Here is a 24,075-nt window from a genome sequence, read left to right as displayed (position 1 = left end):
AAATATAAAATTGGTTGGCTGTAAATTTTTTTTTTAATTCATATTCCCGGGTCAAAAATTCAACAGTTTTAAAGAAAATTCGTCTTTTTGGCTAGCAAATTCAACAATTTGGTACAGAATTCAACAGTTTGGTACAAAACTGAACTGTTTTCTTTAGACATTTTTTTTTAGCTCGAATTCTCAACGGAAATGCAACTAATCTATTTTTTGTTAAAAATTTATCTGTTTTGATTAAAAAATCTAACAATTTAGTTAAAAATTTAGAAACGAAAAAAATATAAAGTATTTACATTTTTGGCTACAAAATTCAACAATTTGGTATAGAATTCAACAGTTTGGTACAAAATTGAACTGGTTTTTAGAAAACTCGTTTTTTTTGCTTGAAATTGCAATAATTTAATATAAAACTCAACTATTTGGTACAAAATTAAAAGTATTTTGTCATTAAAAATAAACAATAGATTGAATTTTCCTGTTATACAATGGAAAAAAAACACATTTTGTCAAATAGGTTAAAAAAACCCAATTATTTATTAATTTGCAAATTGTCAAAAAAATAAATAAATTTTTCAACTAAAATTATAAATCTTCAAGAAAAATTTTTTTCCGTTCTAAATATTAACTTACTATTAAAAATAGGGAATCTCAACAAAATACATGAATTATGAAAATAAAAAAGATAAATCTTCAACCGAAAAAATTAATCTTCAACAAAAAAAAAATGGATTTTCAATAAAAGAAATAATTTTTTGAATAAAATAATGAATCTTCAACAAACAAAAAATCACAAGCAAACAGTTTAATTTTCAACTAAATAGTTGATGTTCCAATAAAAAATGGAAGTCATATTTTCATTAAAAAAAAATTTTTTTAAGACAAAAAAATCGAATTTTTAATAAAATACGTATATTTTGAACTAAAAAACATAAATTTGTAATCAAACGTAGAAATATTAAATTTTCAGTTCATAATATTAATTTTGAAGAAAACGTACGGATTTTCAACAAAATAGCTATTTTTAAATAAAATAAATGAATTTTTAATTAAAATGAAGAATCTTCAAACAAAGAAAATTAATTCACAACCAAATAGTTGAATTTTTAACTAAATAGCTAAAGTTTTTTTTAAAAAGTGAAATACTTTCAATTAAAAAGTTAATTTTTTAAACAAAAAAAGCGAATTTTCAACAAAATAAATTTTAAATGATCAAAAATAAACCAAAAAACTAAACCAAAAATTTTGAACTAAAACAAACCATTTTTCAGCCAAACATAGAATATTAAATTTGAATTTTTAACCAAATGGTTGAATTTTCAACAAAATACATGAATTTTGAGGTAAAAATGATACCTTTTAAATTCAAAATATACATTTGCCATAAATTAGGAATGGTTCCACTTTCCGTTAAAAAACGAACTAATTTGAAAAAAAGTTAAACTTTTCTCCAAAGAAATTAATTTTGAAGTAAAATGATAAAGTAAAAAAAAAAAATACCAAATAGAAAAATTTTCTAACAAAAAAGAACAATTCTCAACGAAATACGTGAATTTTCAACCCAATGAATTAATTGTGAAACTAGAATGATACACTTTCAAATTTTTCACTTTCGAAAATTCAAGTTTAACCAAATAGATACATTTTGTACGAAAAGAGACAAATTCTCTACAAAATACATAAATTTCGAACGAAAGAAAATAATTTTTCAACCAAACCTAGAATAGTTTAATTTTAAATTTAAAAAATCAAACTAATTTTCAACCAAGTTTTTTAATGTTAAACCATAAAGATGACTTTTTAAGTAAAAAAGATCAATTTTCAATCGGTGAAATAAATTTTTAACTGAAATGATGAAATTCAAAAAAATTAATTCTTCAAAAAAATGTTGAATTTTCAATTAAGACGATTGATTTTCTATAAACGCAGTCGATTTTTCAACTAAATATGATCAATTTTGGACCAAAAATAGAAGTTATTTTTTCAGTTGAAAAAAAACTATTATGTTTATAACAAAAAACCAGTTAAAAAAAAACAGCTAAATTTTCAAATAAAAAGATTAATTGTCTACAAACAAGTCGAATTTTAAACAATAATATCAAAATTTTTAAGCAATAGTTCTAAAAATGCGATAGTTCTACTAAAATGTCGAATCATCCATTGAAAAAAAGGATTTTCAACATAAAAACAACAATATTCTAACAATAGCTCAAATTTCAATTTAAAAAAATTAATTTTCTACCAAAAAAAGTCGAATTTTAAACAAGCTACATAGTCTTTAAATAAAACAGTTGAACTGCCAACTAAAAATGCAACAGTTGAATATTCAGTTAAAAAATTATTAAACAAAAAAAAAAAGAAATTTTGACAAAATGATTCAATTTTTAACAAAAAATGGGTTTCAACTAAAATGTTGAATAATTAAACAAAAAATAGATTTTTTAACAAAGTTGTCCGATTTGCAATTAAATAATTGAGTTTTCAATAAAAAAATATGAGTTTTCAACGAAAAATGTAATAGATGACATTTCAAATATGGAGAATTTTGATTTTAAACCAAAAACAGTTGTATTCAACCAAAAATATAAATTTTTAGCAAAAATAGTTCAATTTTTAACTTAAAAAGACGGACTTTTAACAAAATAGTTGAATTTTCAACTAAAAGAATGTCTTTTTTAAAATGTTTAAATTAAAAAAAAGGGTTTTAAAATAAAATGTCGAATCATCAACTAAAAAATAAAATTTTGAACAAAGTTGTCAAATTTTAACTAAATAATTGAGTTTTCAGCAAAGCATATGTATTCTCAACGAAAAATATAATAATTGACATTTTAACTGAAAAATATTTTAATTTTTAACACAAAAAGACGGACTTTTAACAAAATAGTTGAATTTTCAACTAAGAATAATATATTTTTTAAAGTGGTTAAATAAAAAAAAGGGGTTTTCAAATCAAATGTCGAATCATCAACCAAAAAATAGAATTTTTACTAACTAATTAGAATTTTCAACAAAAAATATGTATTCATAACGAAAAATGTAATAATTCACATTTCAACTGAAAAATATTTTAATTTTTAACCAAAACCAGTTGTATTCAACCAAAAATATGAATTTTTCGTAAAAATAGTTGAATTTTCAACTCAAAAGGACAGATTTTTAACAAAACAGTTCAATTTTCAACTAAAGTCGAATCATCAACCAAAAAATAGAATTTTGAACAAAGTTGTCCAATTTTGATTAACTAATTATAATTTTCAACAAAAAATATGTATTCATAACGAAAAATCTATTCTTCACATTTTAACTGAAAAATATTTCTATTTTAAACCAAAAAAAGTTGTGTTCAACCAAAAATATGAGTTTTTAGCAAAAATAGTTCAATCTTCAACTAAAGAGCATGTCTTTTTTAAAATGGTTAAATTAAAAAAAAAAAAAGGTTTTCAAATAAAATGTCGAATCATCAACCGAAAAATAGAATTTTGAACAAAGTGGTCAAATTTTAAATAAATAATTGAATTTGCAGCAGGGCATATTTTTTCTTAACGAAAAATATAATAATTCACAATTTAGCTTAAACCAATTTTAATTTTAAACTAAAAAAAGTTCTATTCAACAAAAAATATGAATTTTTAGCAAAAATAGTTTAATTTTCAACTCAAAATGAATGTTTTTTTTAAAATGGTTAGACTAAAAAAAGGGTTTCAACTAAAATGTCGAATCATTAAAAAAAAATAGAATTTTGAACAGAGCCGTCAAATTTTAACTAAATTGAATGTTCAGCAAAGCATATGTATTCTCAACGAAAAATATAAGAATTCACATTTTAATTAAAAATAATTTTGATTTTAAACCAAAAAAAGTTTTATTCAACCAAAAATATGAATTTTTAGCAAAAATAGTTGAATTTTTAACTCAAAAAGACGGACTTTTAACGAAAGAGTTGAATTTTCAACTAAAAAGAATGCCTTTTTTAAAATGGTTCAATTAAAAAAAAGGGTTTTTAAATAAAATGTCGAATCTTCAACCAAAAAATAAAATTTTGAACAAAGTTTGTTAAATGTTAACTAAATAATTGAATTTAAAAAAAAATGGAATAATTCACATTTTAACTAAAAAATATTTAAGTTTTAAACCAAAAAATGTTGTATTCAACCAAAAATATGATTCTTTAGCAAAAATAGTTGAATTTTCAACTGAAAAAGACGAATTTTTAACAAACCAGTTGAATATTCAAAATGAAGAAATGTCTGTACCAACACTGTTAGATTTTCAACAAAATAATAAAATTAACTTCGCCTTCAGTTTTTGCGAAAATTCCCTTTTGACAAAATGGTTTAATTTTCAAAAAAAGGGGGATATTAACTAAAATGTCGAATCATCCACCAAAAAATAGAATTTTTAACAAATATGTCCAATTTTGACTAAATAATTGCAATTTAAAAAAAAAATATGTATTCTCAACAAAAAATGTAATAATTCACATTTCAACTAGAAAAAAGATTTTATTTTTAAACCAAGAACATATGCATTCAATCAAAAATATGAATTTTCAACTTAAAAAGATGAATTTTGAATAAAACAGTTGAATTATCAACCAAAAAGAATGATTTTTGACCCAAAATGGTTACATTTTCAATAAAATTCAGATTTTCCCTGAAATTATCTGACTTTCACAAATTTCTTGATCCGTAACAACCCTGTTTACCATAAGAAAAAATAAATAAAATCTGACATATAATCACCTCTATTTCGGGGCCTCCGACCCATCTGACCGCAGGCAATTGCTTCTGGAGAAGAAGATGATTCGCCTCATCATCAAAGCCCCACTGACAAATCGCAAGAGTCGCTCCAGCATCCTTTACTTTATTTACGATCTCTTCAAATTTCTCCTTTTCATAGCTACGCAGTGCCCTGTAATCTTCAACGGAAGTGACATCGAGCTTATGCTTTGTTTTTGGCTTCGGTGGTTCAAATGGACAAGTTAGGATTGCCAATTTTACATTTTCCAAGCTCTGCGATTAAAAATTTCATCACAATATTAAGTTATCAATAATTAAAATTTACAGTTTTATACTTGCATATTATTTTATACAGTCATATCAATTTTTTTTAATTTTTTTTTTTATAATTCAATGCCCTCAGATCTCATAATCATTGATCATTGGAGCCACTGCAAGGGACCGGATTTTAAAAATGCTAGCTTTTCAAGAACTTCCACTTCTCGAAGTCGATAATTAAATCAACTCGCGTTTCGGCGACAAATTCCGATGTAAAACTAACAATTTCAAAATTCCAGAAGCCTCGCCCTCCTCTAGTGCGCTTTGTCATCACTGGGCAATTTGAAAAATTCAGGGTGGCGATTTGGCGAACTATTTCAAATTCCCGGTCTCTTTTTTCAACTTTGTCGGTCAACCAAAAAATTGTAAATTAAATGTATTTTTAAGCAAATACTTACATTTTTCACTAAAAAATATCAATTTTTAACAAAAGTGAAATATTTAAACTTTCAGTTTAAAAAATAAATGGTCAACAAACAAAAAACGGATTTTCAAGAAAATAGTTCAATTTTCTACCTAATTGATGAATTTTCAACTAATATTATCAGAGTGGCCGTTTTAATCGAAGAAACAAAATTCCCGGTCATTTCCTGGTTCGCAAATATTTTTCACGGCCAATGAAATTTAAAACATCAACTTTTATAAATTATAGACTTCAAAGATTCAGAACAGCTTCCAAAAATATAAATCCACGTTAACATTTTCAATAGTCTAAATTAAAGAATCAAGCAATGAACTTAAAAAATTTTCCAAATTATATTATTTTAAGTAATTTTAAGCTAGACACATTAAAAATTGAAAAATAATTTTTTTAACTTAAGTTTTAAAATTATTTTTATTTTATATAGCCTAGGGCATCCTTTAAAAGCTTTAAACTTTTATTTCAAAATCTTGAGAAATCTTGAAGTGGTTTTAACTTTTTCCAAATTCAAAATAATTTTTGAGTTTTTTTCGGATCTTTTAAATATATTTCAAAACGAATTGAATTTTTTCTATAACTTAGAAAATTCTACAAATGCAAAAAAAAATTAGTTTTAATTTTCAAATAACAAAAGAACACTTATTATTTGTAAAAATTTTAGAGAAATTTTAAGAGATATTTAGAAGTTTTGAAAAGATTTGAATTAAATTTAGAACTTGAAATAATTTTAAATACTGACAGCCGAATTTAAAATAAAATGTAGATTTTTACAGATTTCAAACAAAAAATTTAGAATTTTTTGAAGAATTTTGAAAGACTTCAAAAGAATAAAAAGATTTCTTAAGATTCCTAAAAAGATTGAAAAAGATTTTTCACTTCAAGTTTCAAATTGTGTTCTTTTAAATATTTGGTCTCAATTTACTCGTCTTAAATGAGCAGTGAAATATTGCTAATTATTAAATAATTATTCCTTTACTCCATTAAGAAATTTCAAATTAAATGGGATAAAAATTAAATAATTTAGACTCACAATATTTTCAATTTAAGAAAAAACTTTAATTATGACTATAATATTATAGATTTATTTCTAAGTTGAAAATAGTAAAACGCACGTTTACGTTCTTTAATGACTAAAAAAATTAATAAAAATAATATATTAATAAATTTATTTATTAAATTTAATATAAAAAATAATATAAAGAAAGACCTGAAACTCTGGATTAAAAACACATTATTGATAAATCACGAACATTTTTATTTAAAAATAAAACTATCGGAATAAATGATATATTAATTTCAATTCTTATCAAGACTTTTGGATTGAAACAATTACAATCTTTATATTTTGTAAAAAAATCAATCAACGAACTTTAAAATTTTTTAAATTATATTATTTTCATGAATTTGAAACTACAAACATAAAAAATTTTGTGCTAGACACTTCTTAAATTATACGTTAAATTACTTTTATTTTAAATAGTTTAAACGTACTTGAAAAGCTAGAAAATTTTATTTCAAAATATTGAGAAATGTAGAATTTGTTTTAGATTTTCGCCTATTTTAAATTATTTTCAAAATTTTCTCAGAAATTCTAAATATCTTTTCCTGAAATTTTAAGAAAAACCTACAAATTAAAAAAAATGTGCTTATAATTTGCATGTATGATTGAACACTTATTTAATTTTAAGTTTGGGAAAGATTGAAAATGAATTTTAAACTTGAAATGATTTTTGAAAGGCTTCAGAAAAATAAAAACATTTTCTCACGATTACTAGGAAAATTGCAAATTATTTTTAATTTTCAAACATTATTTTAAGAGAATATTTCAAAAAGACTTTATAAGATAAATTATAAATTAGATTTAAATTTAATTTAAATTTTATTTTAAATTAAATATCTCCTTACTCCATATTTTTTTCTACAAATAATTTTTTTCTTCAAAATTTCAACAATCACATTTTTTCCATGCCAAATAATTCAGTTTCAAATTATTTACTTTTAAATATTTGGCTTAAATTTAAAGGTCATATAATGATAAATATTCAATAATCATTCCTTTTCTTAATTACAAATTGTAAATTGAATGAGTTAAAATCGAATATTTTATACTGCAACCGTATTTTTAATGTAATAAAAGTCTTTCATTACAAATGTAATATTATCCATTTATTTTTAGGCTAAAAATAGTTTATAAAAAGTCAATCAGGCGCATACATTTTTTAAATTTATTTAAAAAAAGTTTAGAATCGTTTAGTCAGATCAATTATTTTCCACTTTTTAATACCTAAAATACAGATCCATTTAAAAGCAAATATTTATTTATATATACAGTTGATAAAATACAAATGGCTTTCATCACAAAATTTCAACTTTAAATGCTTTTAATTTTTCAATGTTTAAGTTTTCAAGAAAAAATTTCACATTCTGAACTGAATGATTGCATAATTGAAAAAGATATCAATTCAACCAATTATTTTTTTAAACTGTTGAAATCGAACTTGGACAGATTTTTCTTTTTAAAAAACAAAAATATTAATAAATAAAATTTCATAAATAATAAAAAATAATAAATAAAAAAATTAATGAATATTACAAGATATTCTTAAATATTTTAGCACGATAGATTAATTTAAAAAAAAACATTAATCCTCAATCAAATGGTTGGATTTTGAACAACAACAAAAATCAATTTTTAAATAAATAACTGAATTTTGAACTAAAAAAGATCAGTTTTCAAACAAAAATGTGAAAGTTCAATTTCAAGTTCAAAAAATTATTTTTACACAAAAAAAATTACTTTTTAATGAAACCTTTAAATTTTCAACTAAAAAAGAATTTTTCAACCAAACTATGAATTAGCAACTAAAATTATACTTCATCTGGAATAGATGGATTTTTATTAACAAAATTTTTAGTAAAAGAGTTCAATTTCTAACCAAAAAGACTACTTTTTCAACAAAATACATGTATTTTAAACAAAATAGTTGAATGTTAAAATAAAAAAAGATCATATTTGAATCAAAAATGAAATAAAAGATTCATTTTTACCAAAGAAGAACCAATTTAATAAAAATACATGAATTTTAAATTAAAAAGATCAATTGTCAAACAACAATCGAATAGTTAAATTTTCTGTTTGAAAATTCATTTTAAACCAAAGCGACGAATTTGCAACTAAAATTATGAATTTTCAACTAAAATAGATACTTTTTCAACCAAACATTTAATAGTCATATTTCCAGTAAAAAAATTAATTTTTCACTATAAAGAAAACAAAAAATTGTTTTAATATAATAGTTAAATAAATAGTTCAATTTCCAGTAAAAAATTTATTTTTCAGCTAAAGAAAAAACAAATTTTCAACAAAATAGCTCATTTTTTAACCAAGGAGATGAATTTTCAATTAAGGTGAGAAATGTCTAACAAAAAATTAACTCTTCAACCAATTAAATTAAATCTTCATTAAAAAAAGATGAATCCTGAACAAAAAAAAATATATTAGTTGATATTTCAATCAAAAAAGATTAAAATTTTCAGTTCAAAAAATTGATTTCAAAATAAAAAAAAACGAATTTTCAACCAAATAGTTCAATATATTATTATAAAGCAACTTTTACAAATAAAGAATCATTGTTATTCAATTTATTATTGCAATTCAATAAAAAAAAGACATCCTGAAAATTTCCGGTCAAAAAATAAATTCACTGTCATTTCCCAATTTCAAAAAATTCCCAATCCAGCCGCCACCCTGAATATGTATTCGAAACTTAATTTAAAAATGTGTTTTCATACCGTTGGCATTTGAGGATGACTGAAAACTTTGTCAATAACGACTCCGCGAACCAGCACGGTATCTTCAAGTCGGCCACCAACTTTGCCTTCAACCTTGATGAGTTCAAAGTTTACATCTCGTTTTTCCAAATCAGCAACTGCCATCACAGCATTCACTGCAATTTGTGCCATTTGTCGATGACACTTGTTTATGCTAAAAGAATAAAATGACAATAAAAATAAATAAAAGTGACGAAGCTACAATTTTTTTTTTCACGCCTAAGGCCAATACTTTCAAATTCAAAGTGGTTCAATATTTATTTTAATTAAAGGCGCTTTCAAATAAAGTCATAAATAAAGTCATAGTCTCACAAAATAAAAATAATAAAAGGCACAATAAATTTTTAAAGATAATTCAAAGGCACTCATACATTATTAACAAGATATTATTAAATTAAATTAATTAATATGAAAAACATTGCTCGTAAGCTCAACGCTTTCCGTTCAGTTGATTATTTATTTTATTTCTTATTGTTGATTAATGTTAAATATTATAAATATTATTAAAATTAATATTATTGATTTATTTCAAATTCAACTGTTTGGTTGTAAATTTTTATATAGAATTCATCATAATGAAAATTAGTATATAAATTGGAAAAAATATTCAAACAATTTAAATTATTTTTTGGTTAAAAATAGGATTATTTGGTTCAGCAAAAATGCAACTGTTTGGTTTAAAAAATATTTTGTCTTTTTCTAATAAAAAATCTTATTTGGTTGACGAACCATCTCTTTGAGTAGAAATTTTATCAGTTTTGGTTACAAGTTGAACTATTTGGGTGAATACAATTTTTTTTTTAAGAATTTAATTTATTAAATTTTTAATTAAAACATTTTTCGATTGAAATATCAATCATTATATTTTTGGATTATAATTCATCTTTTTTTTTTAGAAAATTAGTCTATTTTATTTTAAAATTCAAAAATTTGTTTGAAAATTTAAGTATTAGGTTAACCAAAAAAGATGAATTCTAATAAAAAAATATAATAGTTGATATTTCAACAACAAAATATTTCTAATATTATTAAAAAAGATTTTTCAGTCAAGAAAGAAAAAAAAATGTCAACCGAATAATTGAATTTTCAATTAAAAATATGAGTTTTCTTCAAAACAGTTATATTTTCAATTCGAAAATATAAGTTTTCAACAGAAAAGTTAATTTACTCAATTTATTTTAAAAAATTAAATAGATAATATTAATACCATTAATATTTAATATGAAATTTTAATGCATGTTTACTCATTTTTATTAAAAAACTAAATTTATGAGTTACTATTAAGTTACTTACCTAAGCAGTTGGCAAAAATTGAGATCTAATTATTTGTAAACTTTATGCTTACAAATTCGAAAAAAAAAAACAAATGTATTTGGAAGGATTTATAATTAAATTTGTTACTAGAATAAAAATGATTATAATAATTAAATTTGGAATAAGTTTTTTAAAATTATGAATTATTTAAATTTGAATGATAAAGTTCTAATCCCTTTTAATTCCAAAATGTGTAATTGGAAACGCTTTCAATTTTATACAATACATATTATTTGCTTTTGTAAACTAGAAACTGTATTAAAATTTGATGCATATTATCATAAAAGAAATATAAAATTTAACATTATAAGAGAAACTTGTAGCTGATGTAAATTTTTACTCAACCATTAGTGTTTTGAATTTGAGGCCGTATAATTAAGATACGAAATTGTACATTTTTTAATAAATGAATTTAAAAATTATTCGATTTTAAAAGATTCGACTTAAAAATTTTCAACAAGTTTTAAAATTAAAATATCAAGCAAAATAGTTGAATTTTCAACCTACAAAGGTAACTTTACAGTTGAAAAATTAATTTTTAATCAAAGAGATGAATTTTTAAATAAAATTATTAAATATTCAACTGGATTTCTTGAATTATCAGTTTAAAAAATTAATTTTATCAAAATACGTACACTTTTAACCGAAGAGATCATTTTTCAAAGAAAATGATTAATTTGATTTTTTTATCAATTCTACGAAATACTTGTGAAATATTTCCTACATCTTTTGTATTTATTTGAAACCACTGGAATATTTGAAACCTTTGTGAATGATTTTTCAATTTTCTCAAAAAAATGTGAACTCGTTTAATATCTTTGACATTTTTCGTGTTTTGGCCTCTTGTACCCTTCTTGAAATCCTTATCGATTCTTTGAAATAATAGAAATATTGGTCAAATCTTTAAATATTCTAAAAAAGGTTTTATTATTCAAAATCTTTGAAATCTGGAGTACAGTACCTTTTTTGAAATCTTTGCAATTTTCGTATTCTTTTAATATCTCTATGAAATTTTAATGGAATTTTTGTTAAATTTTTATCAAATCTTTTGCATTCATTCACAATTATTAAAATCTTTAAAATCTTTAAAAATTTGGTAAAATCTTTGTAGTATTTGAGAAAAATATTTGAAATATTTGTGGAATCTTTTAAAGTTTTAGTAAAGTCTTTCTGAAATGTTTTGAAATATTAGAGAAATTTTTGCATACATTTGAAATCATTGAAAGATTTGAAAACTTTTGAATTTTTGGTAAAATCCTTCAAATTTTTGTGAAATCTTAACGAAATCCTTGAAATATTTGTGAAATTTTTTGCGTTCGTTTGAAATCTTTTAAAATCTCAAATTTGTTTAAACCTTTATGAAATTGTTTAAAATCTTTGTGAAATATTTTAAGAATTTGCTAAAATATTTGAAATCCTTGAAATATTTGAGATATTTTTTGAAATATTCTAAACAAATTTGAAAACGTTTAGAATATTTGAAATTTGGCGTGCTGCACTCTTTTTGAAGTCTTTGAATTAAAAATATTTATGAAATCTTTGAAGAATCTGTTAAAATTTTCGGTAAAATCTTTTGAAATATTTGAGAAATCTTTTGTATTCATTTGAAATCATTCAAATATTTGAAATCTTAACGAAATCCATGAAATATTTGTGAAATTTTTTGTGTTCGTTTGAAACCTGTTGAAATATTAAAATGTATTTAAACCTTTATGAAATTGTTTAAAATCTTTGTGAAATATATGTTAAAAATTTGCTAATATATTTGAAATCCTTGAAATATTTTTTGAAGCATTCTAAACAAATTTGAAAACGTTTAAAATATCTGAAATCTGGCGTGCTGCACCCCTTTTAAAATCTTTGAATTTAAAATTTTGATGAAATCTTTGAAATATTTAAAATATTAGGAAATCTTTTTAAATTTTGGTAAAATCTTTTAGAACCTTTAAATATTTGAATTTTTTTTTTAAATATTGTGAACAAATTTGAAATCATATAAAATTTTTGAAATCTGGCGTGATGCATCCTTTTTGAAATAATTCAGAAATCTTTAAAAATTTTGGAAAAATCTTTTAAATCCTGGAAATCTTAACGAAATCGTTGAAATATTTGTGAAATCTTTTCTGTTCGTTTAAAATCATTGAAATCTTTTGAAGTCTCAAATTTATTTCAACCTTTTGAAATTGTTTAAAATCTTTTAAAAATTTGTTAAAATATTTCAAATCCTTGAAACACTTGAGACATTAAAAAAAAAACCTAAACAAATTTGAAAACGTTTAAAATCTTTGAAATCTGACGTGCCTTTTTTGAAATCTTTGAATTTAAAATCTTTATGAAATTGTTTTAAAATATTTGTGGAATCTTTTTAAATTTCGGTAAAATCTTTGTGGAATGTTTTCAAATATTTGAGAAATCTTTTTTATTCAATTGAAATAAATAAATATTTGAAATCTTTGTGAAATGTTTAAAAATTTGATATAATCTTTTAAATCCTTGAAATCTTTTGTGTTCGTTTGAAATCATTAAAATCTCAAGTTTATTTATACCTTTTGAAATTATTTAAAATCTTTAAAATCTGGTGTAATACGCCCCTTTTAAAAATCTTTGAAATTCATGAAATCTTTATTTTATCATTAAAAAATTGGAAATCTGTTGCAATCATTTAAAATATTGGAAATCTGCTGTACTGCACCCTTTTGAAAATACTCAAAATCCTTGAAATCTTTTAAAAACTTTTTTGAAATTTTCGAAATCTTCAATACACGCCTTTGTCAAATCCTTGAATCCTTTTTAAACCCTTCGAAGTACGTAAACTCTTTTTAAAATATACACAATCCTTTTAAATATGACCAAACTTTGAAAAATTAAAAAATCTTTAGTTATTTTGCAACCTTTTGAAATCTGGTGTATACTCAAAAACCAAGAGGTCAGTCCCTCGAAAACTGTTTAAAAAAAATTCAAATTCAAGCTTCTCGTGAGAAATTCAAAGAGATTTCCATGTTTCAAAGTTTTCAAGGTCGATAGACACCCTGCAAACATTAGGAATTAAAAATAATTGAGAAATAGATTATATAATTACATTTTCGATCCAAGAGTGGTCATCGCTGTTTTGATCAAAGGTTCCAGATCGTTGGGATTGACTGGGAAACTTTCGGAAATTGTGACGAGATGTTTCGTGGCACATCGTGCAGCCAATTCGAATCCATCTGCAATTCTGATGGGATGAATTCCCTTGTCCAGTAATATTTGGGCTTGTTCCATAAGAGCACCAGCTAATACAACAACTCCGGTGGTGCCATCACCAATCTCATCGTCTTGAGACTGAGACAATTGAACCATCAGTTTCGCGATCTCATGGTCAACATCCATGTTTTTCAGGATTGTGGCACCATCGTTTGTCACAGTGACATCACCATCTGAGCTCACCATGAGCTTGTCCAAACCTTTTGGACCCAACGAGGTCTTGAGAGTATTGGAAATGCTGCTGGCAGCGAGAATATGCGACTAAACATAAACAAAAAGATTTTTTTTTTTTTTTTTTTAAAGATTCGATGCCTAATTTTTTTGGTTACACTTTGCAAAAAAATATATATTCCCGCTGCGCGGTAACATTCTCATTGCGCACTGCGCGCTCTCGTTTTCGTACATTTCATGTCGCACACTTTTAACTAATTTTTTCAAATATCGCAAATATTATATATTAAATCGAAAACTGTGATTTTAACTTCCGAGCAATTACAACCATAAATTTTAACTGAAATTTTTTTCGATTTCTTTTTAAAGAAGGTTCTCAAAGCACCTATGGTTTTGACGATTCAATTCTAATTGCGAAACTCGCGCTTCGCGCTCGATAACTTGTGTTCAATTGAAAAACTTCATCAAGATAATTTGTAAATCTTATTAAAATCTACTAAAGACAACGCTTTAAACTTATGGATCTCCTAAAAAAACCAAAATTCCATATTTTTGAAACTGATCTAACTTTTGGAACTTTTGTTTAATTAATAAAATTTATGATAATAGTTACGAAAAATATATATTTTATATCTAGTAGAAATTTGGATTGATATTTCTTAACCTATTAAATTTTTTTTTTCATTTTTTCGAAAATTTTCAAAATGTTGAAAAGCATAACTTTTTGAAGTATTATCGAATTTAAAAATATCATTAGATAATTTGCAAATCTTTTTGACGTGTACCAGAAAATCTGACAAACATTTCTAAAAATAAAAAAAATTTTATTCAAATTTTGGAAGAGCTCAAATTTTTTGAATTTTTGTCTAATCGAAAAATTTATCTGACATAGTTTCTAAATATATTTGATATATAGCGATGAATTTAAATGAAATTTTCTAATCTTTTAGAAAAATATTTTTTTTCTTCTATTTTTCTGAACATTTTCAAAATTTTCATAAAAATATATAATTTTATTTAGATAATTTGTAAGTCTTTTGCCAATAGATTAGAAACTTTGAAAAGTGAAGTCATAAATTTTCCGGTTAAAATAATTAAAATTGCATGAGCTATGAATTTTTAAGTAAAAAAATCCATTTTTTCACTTTTTTCAATCATTTTTTTAACAAACTTAAAATAAATAAATGGCTATAAAATCAACTCTACCTCATTAAAGATACCTTAAACTATATCGGATAATTTTATTGTGAAAAAATATTCAATAGGGGCTAAACAATACATAATTAAATACGCTGGGGTGTTGAATACCCACGATGCACTTTACGGTGATTTTTACCAAGCATGCACTTTAAGGAATAATACAGGAAAAAGCGGCAAAATTGACACAATTCAAACAAACAAAAAAATTGCATGCATATTCAGTACTTATAACAAATAATTAAAAAATAAATAACAAATACACAAATGAATAAAAAAAATGCCAAAAATATATATTACCAAATTACAAAATTTCTAAATTTCAAATAACGATAAGATCTTTAAGTGACAAAAAATAAAATCCCGAAATCAAAATTCACCGACTTCAAAACCGACTTGTAAAATAAACGAATTATTAAATTCCCACAAATATTTCAATTCTCGAAATTTAGAACTGCTGAACATAGTTAATTGATTATTAATTGATAAGCTATTAATATTATTATAAATAAGGCAAAAAAATTAATTAACAATTTATTTATTATTTTCAGAAAATTTTAAATATGGTCAAACTTAAATTTTAGAAATAGACATATTTATGGGAATTTAACAATTCATTTTTTTTTATAATTCGGCAATATTTTTTGTTTATTCTCTTGAAACCTTTTAATTCCCTTCTTATTCTTATGTCTTTATATGAAGAGTATGAAACCAAATATATTATTATCAATATGTTAATTTTTTTATTTATTTTGTGCATTTCGATTTTCGAAAACATAACAAATAAATAAAAAAAAGGCAACCTCCAAATTCCATTATTTTTCCTTTCTGTTTTTATTTTGTTTTTCAAGAATTTTGTAGTTAGAGTTGAATTTTAAAGAGGATTGAAAATTTGGATTTATTCTGAATTTAATTTCTGAAGTTTTGCAATAAATGTGAAAAAATTTTAAATATGGAAGATAAGTCTGTTTTGGTAAGCTTGAGTCGAGTGTAATTTTTTATAAGCAAAATAGATTTTCATAAATTTTGTAATTATATAAAAAATTGCTAACTAGTTTAAAAATTAATGATTAAAACTCAAGTAGAAAAAATCGTAAAACCAACAATTTATATTTTTAATATTTTCTATAAAATTGTAAAAACAATTGATCTAACAAATTTTTGTTGGTAATGAAATAAAAAAGATTAGCATAATATCATTTAGAGAAAATGTATGACCAAAAAACATTTTTTTTTTAAAGAATCATTGCTCAATTTGGGTTTATTTTTCTTTAGTTTGAACTTTAAATGAATAATTATATTCCATTTTTGAATGTAGCACTATTATGCGTGTTTAATCAATTAGAATTATTGATGTAAACGATAAAAATAATAATGCTTTACTTTTGCAAAGTGTCTGGCCAGTTAGGCACATGGAAAAGTACCGCTGGAATTCTCCTTGCTGAAACCTTCAGCAAAAAATGGAATAGTTAAACTTTTAATCATAAAAATAATTTTAATTATAAAAAAAAGAAGAATTTTCTACCAAACAGTTGATTTTTTCTAACCAAATTATTAAACTTTTAAAGCAAAATGACGAATTTTCTATGCAAAACAGTTGAAGTATCAAATGAAAAATATGAAATTTTGGTAAAAAACTTAATTTTATACCAAAAAATAAGAATTTCCAACAAAATACAAGAACCCTCAATCCAAAAGTTTAATTTTCAACTAAACTAGTTTAATTTTGAACAAAAAATGAATTTTCAACAAAATAGTTCAATTTTATCACAAAGTTGAATTTTTACTTCAAAAAGAAGCATTTTCAACCAAAAATTAAATAAGTAAATTTTCAATTGCCGAAATAATTTTTCAACTAAAAAAAAAGAGGAATTTTCAGCAGAACAGTTCAATTTCGATCCAAAAATGATGATTTTTTAATCAAAATTTCGAATAGTTAACAAAAAAATGTATTAAAATAAAAATGACTTGTATTTTCAACCAAAAGAGATGAATTTTAAACCAAAAAGATTAATTTTCTACCGAAAAAACAACGAATTTTTAACCAAATTCAAGAATTCCCAATCAAAATGTTGAATTTTCAATGAAAAGAGAAGATTTTCAAACAAAAACATTAAGTTACTACCAAAAATACGAATTTTCAATCAAATTCAAGAATTCTCAACCAAAAAGTGGAATTTTTAAGAAAGAATTTTTTTAATCTTGAAGAAAGCAGTTCAACTTTAAAACCTAGTTGTTAAATTATTAACCAAAAAGATGAATATTGAAACAAAAAGATTAATTTTCTACAAAAAAAAAAAACACGAATTTTTAACATAATTCAGGAATTCTCAACCAAAACGTCGAATTTTCAAAGAAAAAAGATTAATTTACTACAAAAAAAAAAAAAAAAAGAAAGAAAGAAAAAAAAATGAATTTTTAAGCAAAAAGTTGAATTTTTAACTAAAAAAGGAGAACTTTTAAACAGAAAGATTAACTTACTACCAAAAAGACGATTTGTAAAGAAAATTCAAGAACTCTGAACCAAAAAGTTGAATTTTCAACTAAAAAAGAATTTTTAAACAAAAAGATTAATTTACTAAAAAAATTTTTTTTTTCAAATAAAATTCAAGAGTTCTTAACCAAAAATTTGAAGTTTCAACTAAAAAAACCTAAATTGTTAATGTAGTTTATGGACAATCGCTTACCAGAAGCTCGAATAAAACGAATTTAATGTCAGGTTTCCCTAGGTTTTTTTGTTTGTTGGATATCCACAAAAATTTACGTTTTTTACTAATATTTTTGGTATTGCTATACAAGTTGTAAAGTATTTTTTAATCATTTCAAAACTTCTAAATATCACTTAAATTAATTCGATTTTTTTCTCAAGTTTTTTGATCTTGCAATTTTATATTTTTCTCTCGAAATTTCATAAAATCGCTAAAAATGTTTTGAAATATTTTTTAATGGTTTATTGAAATTAATTTTTCAAAATACAAAAGCATTTATAAATTTTTTATGAATCTTAAAAAGTGTGGTTATTCTCTTAAAACCATTAAATATTTTTAAAAGGCTTCTAAAGTTCGTTTCAAAAGCTTGAAAAATCCACATTTTGTTAAAATTTATTTTTTATTTTTTTCAAATTTTTAATTATTTTTGAAAAAGACAAATTACCGTCAAAATAGTTAAGTTTTCAACAAAAAAAGGTAATTTGTACTAAAGAAGACGATTTTTCGACATAATATATCTTTTAACCCGAAAATAAGAGTTTTTATCAAAAAAGTTAATTTTCAACCACAGAGATGGTTTTTTAATTAAAATAATGAATCTTCTGCAAAAACTGAATTTTTAACAAAGCAGTTCAACTTTTAACAAAGACTTTAAATTTTCAAAAAAAAAAAAAAAAAAAAAAAAAAACTTTTCAACTAAAAATATAATAGCTGATATATTTCAACTAAAAAACGTTATGATTATTTTTCTTTACTGTTTTTTCCTTTTTTTTAAATTAAATTTTAATGGAGAAATTGTTTTCTTTATTCTCAAGAATTTTTTTAGTTAAATTTGAATCTTAAAGAGGAATTAAAATTTTGATTTATTCTGAATTTAATGTCCTATATTTTGCAATAAATGTGAAAAATTTCTTAAATATGGAGAATAAGTGTGTTTTGGTAAGTTTGAGTCAACTGTAATTTTTTAAAAGCAAAACAGAATTTTGTAATTAGGTACGAAATTTCAGTTTTTAATTTAATAAAGGCGCCATAAAAAATTGCTGGAAACTCATCATTTTGGTCAGTGATTCTTTAGCAAAGCCAATATTTCTAGACGATTGAATTAATATCATTCTAGTTTTTCACTAAAATTAAATTAAATAGGAAAAAATAATGCTAAAGGACTTGGTATAAAATTTAGTAATATGTATAAAAATATATACGAAACACGAACAAAAGAAAATGTAATAAGTTTAGAAGTTTTTAAATTATTTATTAAAACTCAATTTGGACAAATTATAAAACCGACAATTTAGAATTTAAATATTTTTTTTATAAAATTGTAAAAACAATTAATCTAATAAGATTTTGTTTTGTAATGGAATATACACAATAAGCATAACATCTTTTAAAACTTAAAATAAATAATTATGTTTTATGTTTAAATGTAGCACTATTATGCATGTTTAATCAATTAGAATTATTGATGTAAACGATAAAAATAATAATGCTTTACTTTTGCAAAGTGTCTGACCAGTTAGGCACATGGAAAAGCACCGCTGGAATTCTCCTTGCTTAAATCTTCATCAACATGAAGTGCATAAAAACAAACATTTGATTAACATTATATTCGAAAATTGTTGAAAGCTTCACAAATAAATACAACTTTTTTTTGTAGTTTAGCAATATAATTACAAGATTTTTAAAAATAAAAAACAAGAATCCAACGGTAAAATTAAATTCCATTCAAATTAAAGAAAAAACAGAATAAAAAAAAAAGAGGAAAGAAAGAAGGAAATTCGAAAGTTGCGTTCTTTTTCTTTCGTTTTTTTCAGTTTAAAAGGAGACATTTCTGAATTTTTGGTCCAAATTCGATCTTTCGATTCTTGTTTTCTTTTTTTAATTTTCAAAAAATTATAATAATCAAAGTGGAATTCTTTTAAATTTTAAAAATAATAAAATATTTAAAAACTCTTCTTTTTGTTTCATTAACAAATTTCAAATCTAACGGATTAGAAATGGAATTTTTTAAACTGAAACAATATTTGAATTGAACTTGAAATTGAATAAAACCGTTTAATTGTGAATTTATTCATTTGAAGTTATATACAAAATTTTAAATAAATTCAGAATTGTCTTATAAAATCAATTAATGTTCAATTATTATTACTCGAAGTACAGTAAAAAAATTAAAAATCAATTAATTTATATTTACAGTTAAAGAACATAAGAAGTTTTTATCTAAAATTTGCAACAACTGAAAATTGGAAAAAATGGAAAATCGAATTTTTAGCTGTTAAAATTTCAATTCAATTTTCCCACGGCTGATAATTCGATTTTTTTTAACCGGGTCGCCATTGGCAAATTAATATTAATAAAATGAAGTATCAGTAGTGAATTTATTAAATTAAATAAAAAACAAGTACCCTAAAATATAATTGCGTAATTTTTATATAAATATAATATAATTAAACAATAAAAATATAAAACGGGAATTTAAAAATTCCTGATCAATACAATTCCAGCCAGTTTATAATTTTACTGAATTCGAAAATTTTCGAATAATAAAAATTAAAAGTACAATAATTAATTGGGATGTCTGAAAAAATCCCGAAAAGTAAAATTCCCAACACTGTAAAATTCCAAAATTTTTTAAATTTCAAATAACAAGAATTGCAAAAAAATTGTATCCAGAAATATATTTGTTCAATTATTTCTATTTAAATTTTGTTTAAATGTTAAGAAACTTTAAACATTAGAACTGATGCTTTTTATACAAATATTTGATTATTTTATTTTCAATAAATAATATACATTAAAAAATTCGAATTGTTTAAATTCTGGAATTTTCTGTCGGAAATTTTTCAATTCGAAGTTTTATTATTCTAAAATTTGATCAAATTTCGAGATACTTAAGTCGCCCAAATTAAATATTTGGATGAAAACATTTTTTGTTTAAGTTTAAAGTTTCTTAAATTATTGTGTGAATTTAAAATAATTGAAAAAAATATATATTTCTCAATGATATTTAAAAAAAAAATCATTATTTATAATTCAAACTATAATTTTGGAGTCTCAACATTAAAAATATTTTTTTCCTGGATTTTGCAGTCATCCCCATTAATAATTTTTAAAAATGATTGTTATTTCATATTCAAAAAATACATTGATCAGCATTTTTTTAATGCTTCATTTATATATTTTGAATGAATAGATATAATTAATTGAAAAACAATTTTTTATTCGGGAATTTTATATTACGAATTTTTTTTCTCAGTTTTTTTCAGTCGACGCCAGTTTCGAATTTTTAAAATTAAATTATGAAACTGAAGAACAAATTATAAACCACGCAAAATATAGTTAATATTTCCTATAAAAATGTAAAAACAATGCAAGTCACAAATTTATTTTTGCTACTGAAATATAAACAAACAGCAGAATTAAAAAAAATTGTACTCCATGATCAAATAATACAAGAAGTATTCCTGCAAATCCTCCACGCACTTCACACTTCCTTTTATGGTCAGAAAGTAGAAATACTCTCCATGAAACATGAAATCACAAATTGGAGTAAACTTCAAACAATCATTCAACAAAACACTTCCCTAATTAATTTCACTTAATAATTCAATTTTATCTATCTGGGTGATTTCATAATTGATAACAAAAAAAGCAACGCCTGTAAAAACTATAATGAATTTCGGATTTCGGAACACCGCCATTAATCACGTGGCCGTACGAAACGACAAATTTCTACGACGCGGAAGCATCGATAATTCAATATTTATTTGTAATATCAGCAGCGAGTCATTTATTTGGTATACATTTATCACTGCTTGGAAAAAGGATAAAAGCCGAATTTTTCTTAGAAATAAACTGAGGTGCTCACCTTGATTGCATCGTTGCCGGTGAGCCGCCTTTGTTGGCCTTGGTCACGTAAAATTATGAACGGTTTACCATATTCGTCGAATGCGAACGACCCCGGAAAAGCGTTCATCATCTTCAAAAGATGATTATTTGCAAAAACACAGTTAAAACTTTTCCTTTTAATATAACGTTTCCCTCATGCGGATTCCAAGCTCAGCAGAAGGCGTCCATTTTGTTTTTAGAAAGAAGAACCGAGAAGGCAGGGCTGCCAAGTCACATTTTCGTTACTCACTTCCGGAGCGCTGCATTGTTGGTACTCCTGAAAGAGTTCAGCGAAAATTTAAATTTTATAAATAAAAAACCGCTTTTCATACAAATTAATAATAAGAGGTAATAGTTTATTTATAACACACAGTACAAATGTAAATCAGTAAGCCTGAAGAGAGAAAATAGAATATTTTATTCACTGGGCAGATTTTTCACAAATATAACATTATTGCTTATACTGAAAGAGCGTTTTAAAGTACGCGTTTTCACAATATTTTATTTTTACACCGAAAAGTTGAGTTTTAAACTAAAAAGATGCATTACAAAAGAAATAGTTTCCTACCAAAGAGACAAATTTTTAACATAATTGTTTACTTTTCAAGCAAAAAATGAATTTTCAACTAAAAAGATGAAATAAAAAGATTAAATAAACAAAGAATTTTCAACAAACTACTTAAATTTTCAAACCAATAATGTTAAATAAAAAATACGAATTTCCAATTAAATAAATATATTTTTACCAAGAAAAGAGAAGTTTTTTCAACGAATTAAATCAGTTTTCAACGAAAGAAATTAATTTTCAACTAAAGATGATAAATCCTTAACCAAAAATAGAATAATTAAACTTTCATTAAAAAATATTCATTAGCCAAAAAAAAGAAGTTTCGAAAAAATATTTAAATTTTCAGCCAAGAAAATGAATTTTCAGTGAAAAAGATGAATTTTCAAACAAATAAGTTTCTACCAAAAATGGTGAATGGCCAACATAAAAAAAATTTGCAAAACAAAAAAAGTATTTTCAACAAAATAGTTTAATTTTTAGAAAAGAATGGTAAAGTTACGTTTTCAGCCAAAAAGATTAATTAGGAGAAAAAGCTATATTTTTAACAGAGTAGTTTCATTTTCAAACAAATAATGTTGTACCAAAAGGACCAATTTTCAATTTAAAAAATTAATTTCTTACCAAAAAAGAAACATTTTTTTAGCAAAAAATAGTTCAGTTTTAAACGAAAGAAGTGAATTTTCAACTAAAGATGATAAATCCTTAACCAAAAATAGAATAATTAAACTTTCAGTAAAAAATATTCATTAGCCAAACAAAAAGAAGTTTCGAAAAAATATTTAAATTTTCAGCCAGAAAAATGAATTTTCAATAAAAAAGATGAATATTCCAACAAATAATCTTGTACCAAAAATACGAATTTTCGTTTTGGATTAAAAATGAACTTTTTTATCGAAAATTCATTCCTTTGTTTGAAAACACTTTTGTTTTTTTGAAACTGATTTAATTTGTTAAAAATCCTTTCTTTCTTTGTTATGTTTTAAAATTATTTAGTTTACATAAAAATTGATCTATTCTATGTCTTTTGGTCGAATAATCATCTTTTCAATTAGAAATTCATTTTTTTGTTTATTTGAAGGGTCATCGTTTTAGTTGAAAATTTATCTTTTCGAATGAAAATTAATTAATTGAACTATCGTGTTTGAAATCATTTTTCATTCAAGATTAATTTTAAAACAAATCTATTATTATATATTTTTTAAATGCATTTTTTGGCTTGCAAAAATCAACTATTTGGTTGAAAATTGATGTATTTTACTAAAAAATAAACATTTTTTAAGTAGAAAATTAATCTTCTTGGTTGAAAATGAATTTTAAGTAGAAATTTAATTTTTTAACTACAAATTTATTTATTTGATTTTGTATTGAAAATTAATCATTTTTAGATAAAAATGCATGTGCTTGGTTGAAAAGGTAACTGTTTTGTTGAAATTCTTTTTTTTTTATTGATGATTCATCATTTAGTTACAAAACTTATTTTTCTTGTTGAAAATTTATTACATTTTTAGTTTTTATTAAAAATACATTCCTTTCGAATATTCAACTATTTTGTTGAATTTTAAAATTGAAAATTAATTTTTATAGTAAAAATATAATTGCTTTTTTGTTGTTGTTCAAAATCCTTTTTTTTATTGTCGTTGTTAACAATTCAACTATTTGATTGAAATTTCATGTGTTTTG

The 24,075-nt window shown here is 22.9% G+C and overlaps 1 protein-coding gene across 1 annotated transcript in view; it reads right to left on the bottom strand.

Annotated features, from left to right (window-relative positions):
* LOC117174127 (T-complex protein 1 subunit epsilon) overlaps window positions 1-24,075 on the bottom strand; it is a 51,293-nt gene that overhangs the window by 17,942 nt on the left and 9,276 nt on the right. Inside the window, exons 2-5 of the mRNA XM_033362911.1 lie at window positions 21,808-22,104; window positions 13,700-14,124; window positions 9,268-9,460; window positions 4,740-5,009 (exon numbers count right to left, since the gene is read on the bottom strand). Of these exons, the coding sequence (XP_033218802.1) occupies window positions 4,740-5,009; window positions 9,268-9,460; window positions 13,700-14,124; window positions 21,808-21,918 (999 nt within the window). The 5' untranslated portion in view covers window positions 21,919-22,104. The remainder of the gene's footprint in view (window positions 1-4,739; window positions 5,010-9,267; window positions 9,461-13,699; window positions 14,125-21,807; window positions 22,105-24,075) is intronic.

The sequence above is a fragment of the Belonocnema kinseyi genome, chromosome 6, assembly GCF_010883055.1.
Source record: "Belonocnema kinseyi isolate 2016_QV_RU_SX_M_011 chromosome 6, B_treatae_v1, whole genome shotgun sequence".
Lineage (NCBI taxonomy): Eukaryota > Metazoa > Arthropoda > Insecta > Hymenoptera > Cynipidae > Belonocnema > Belonocnema kinseyi.
This window is presented reverse-complemented; position numbering and strand designations above follow the sequence as displayed.